At 32.1% G+C, this 2,536-nt stretch overlaps 1 protein-coding gene across 1 annotated transcript in view; it reads right to left on the bottom strand.

Moving 5' to 3' along the window:
• Window positions 1–1,332, bottom strand: part of LOC105619347 (suppressor APC domain-containing protein 2) — a 2,777-nt gene extending 1,445 nt beyond the window's left edge. The window contains exon 1 of the mRNA XM_012200867.1: window positions 496–1,332. Within this exon, the coding sequence (XP_012056257.1) occupies window positions 496–1,332 (837 nt within the window). The remainder of the gene's footprint in view (window positions 1–495) is intronic.
• Between the last annotated feature and the right edge of the window lie 1,204 nt (window positions 1,333–2,536).

The following is a 2,536-nucleotide window of genomic DNA, read 5'->3' as shown; positions in this document are numbered from 1 at the left end:
AGAATATATNTATTATGAACTTACTTTACTAGTAAATATAACTAAAAGAATAATTAAATTAGTAGTATAGTATAGTAAATAATTAGTTTGTTGTGTGTGTGTGTGTATATATATATATATATATATATATATATATAAATTTTATAATAAAATTATATACATGTATAATTTGTAATCAATTGAAGACATACGAATAAATTAACTAAGAAGAAGTGTTAGCTATATGGTCAAAATTAGGAATAATTCTATATGTAATTTATTTTAAATAACTTAAAATTTAAATATATTTAGAATTATTATTCTAACATCTAATTTTGACTAATAGTCAGTGCTTCTTACTTAATTGATATATTACATTAATTAAAAAATAATTAAAATTATAGATACATGTCTTTCATTCTTAAGAGATATGTATCACTGTTAATATTTAGTTAGTGCATACCCAGAACCAATCACCAAGGGTTAGTCGGGAGTCCTAGAGGATAACATCTTTACCATATTGTAATCAATACCATTCTGCAACGTGTGCCGCCTGGGCTCTCTGCGACGATTCAACAATTTCTTGGATTGGAGACCGAGTTGATTACTTTGTATATCGACTGCTTTACCATCACCCAGGACTCTGGTTGGTCTCAGTAATGTTCTGGCATCTGATCTATAATTTATAGCTTGCAGCTGACGCTTTTCTTTGTCATCACTCATCATGAGACCCATCTGCCAATTTTGCAGCGCAGTCCTAATTTCAGACTTGTCAAAGTTACGCTCCAGGCCCATCGTTCTACCTTCCAGTGCAGCACCAGTTCGTGGTGGTTTCGGTGGACCATACACTTTGTTGATCTTCGGTTCGATATTTCTTCCATCCATCAGCTCCAACTGCATGTTCATGTCCTTGCGATTGGCCAGCAATTGTGGCATACTAAGGGTACGTTGCTGGGATATGGCATTATTCGGTCTTATAGCGGCGGTGTTAGGTGAAGTCCAGGCTACCTTGTTCTGATTGTCAGGAATGAGTATTGGTGCGGATGGCGGCCTGTTGGGCTGACCATCGTGTTTCTTTGCATCTGCCTCTGCCTGTATCTGCAATAGGCAGATCTTTAGACCAGCACAGAATCTTTCGAACGATAGCATCCCATTCGGCGGTGTGACTTTCTTCAGGCTGTCCAGCACACCCTTGGGTAGACCCTGCGTGCCATCGTCCTGCCAGCGACCCTCGATGTCAGCAAACTTGACGAAGCCGATATTTTGATCATCCATTATATCGAACAAAGTGCGCATCGCATTGACAAAATGCTTCGGTAATCCGTCTACCGTTGACATTTGTATTTGCGCCATATTTGGTCAGGATTTAACCTCAGAACAATATCCGTTATGTGTCTTTCTAGATAACGGCAGCTACATCATTGAAAGCGATTAGAAGTGATTACTTAACTGATTGTTCTCTACAGATGTGCTTTCCCTGCGTCCTTCCTCGCACACATATCTGATAAATTATTGTTGTTTCTTGCTAGGATTCAGCGATCACATTGTCATACACCATTTACGATTGCCACAGGTGGCCACAGGTTATTTCCTTCACAGATTAACCTCCTCTTGACTCTCTCACGCGGCCATATGCAATCATGCGTTTTAAAAATCAACTATATAATATACCGCTAGATGGCCGTACTAGAAATATCAGCTGGAAATATTTACATTATTCTTAACATTCATATTCCATTGTTGGGCATTTATTATATTTCGATTCTAATTTCTGACAAGAAAGGCGAATTTTTCTTTATTTTATGCACATCTACTTTTGACTAATGACAACTTTTATTTTATGCATTTAATATGAATGCACATATATTTAATATGAATATTTATATGTATAATTATATTATATATTTAATGTATAAATCAAATAAATATGTATAAATAAAAATATATGTGATGTATATATATATAATAATACATTTTTTTTTATAAAATATATTGATTTTAATAAAATATTATGATAATAGTATATAAAAAATAGAATAGAAAAATAGTATAAAAAAAATAGAACAACATTTGTTTAACGTTATAAAACTTAATAATAAATTAATATTAATCAACTCAGAATTTTTATAACAATATTCTTTAATTATTGAAAATGTTAAAATACATAACAAAATAATAAAAGTTATTATTGCGCCAATATTTAATTCATTCATTACATTTATAATGCATTCTGTAATAAATGTAATAAGTGAATAATTACTCATAAGAACATTTAATCTTTTTGTGTTTTCATGCATATATTAGATCGATGTGGCGATTATGGCATAGACAATAGAGAATTACGTGGCTGTTCTCTGTGCTAAAAATCCGAGTTTAAATCCCACACATATACATATATTAGATCTGCATATTAAAGGATTTTATCGGCAGAATTTTATTTGACTGTTATTCATTATATGACAAGTTATTAAGACAACTTATTAAAAAAAAGATAAAACGGTGAATTGGGATAGATTGTCTCTTGTTGAATAAATAATTTAATATAAAACAGTAATGC

The sequence above is a fragment of the Atta cephalotes genome, assembly GCF_000143395.1.
Source record: "Atta cephalotes unplaced genomic scaffold scaffold00021, whole genome shotgun sequence".
Classification (NCBI taxonomy): Eukaryota; Metazoa; Arthropoda; class Insecta; order Hymenoptera; family Formicidae; genus Atta; species Atta cephalotes.
This window is presented reverse-complemented; position numbering and strand designations above follow the sequence as displayed.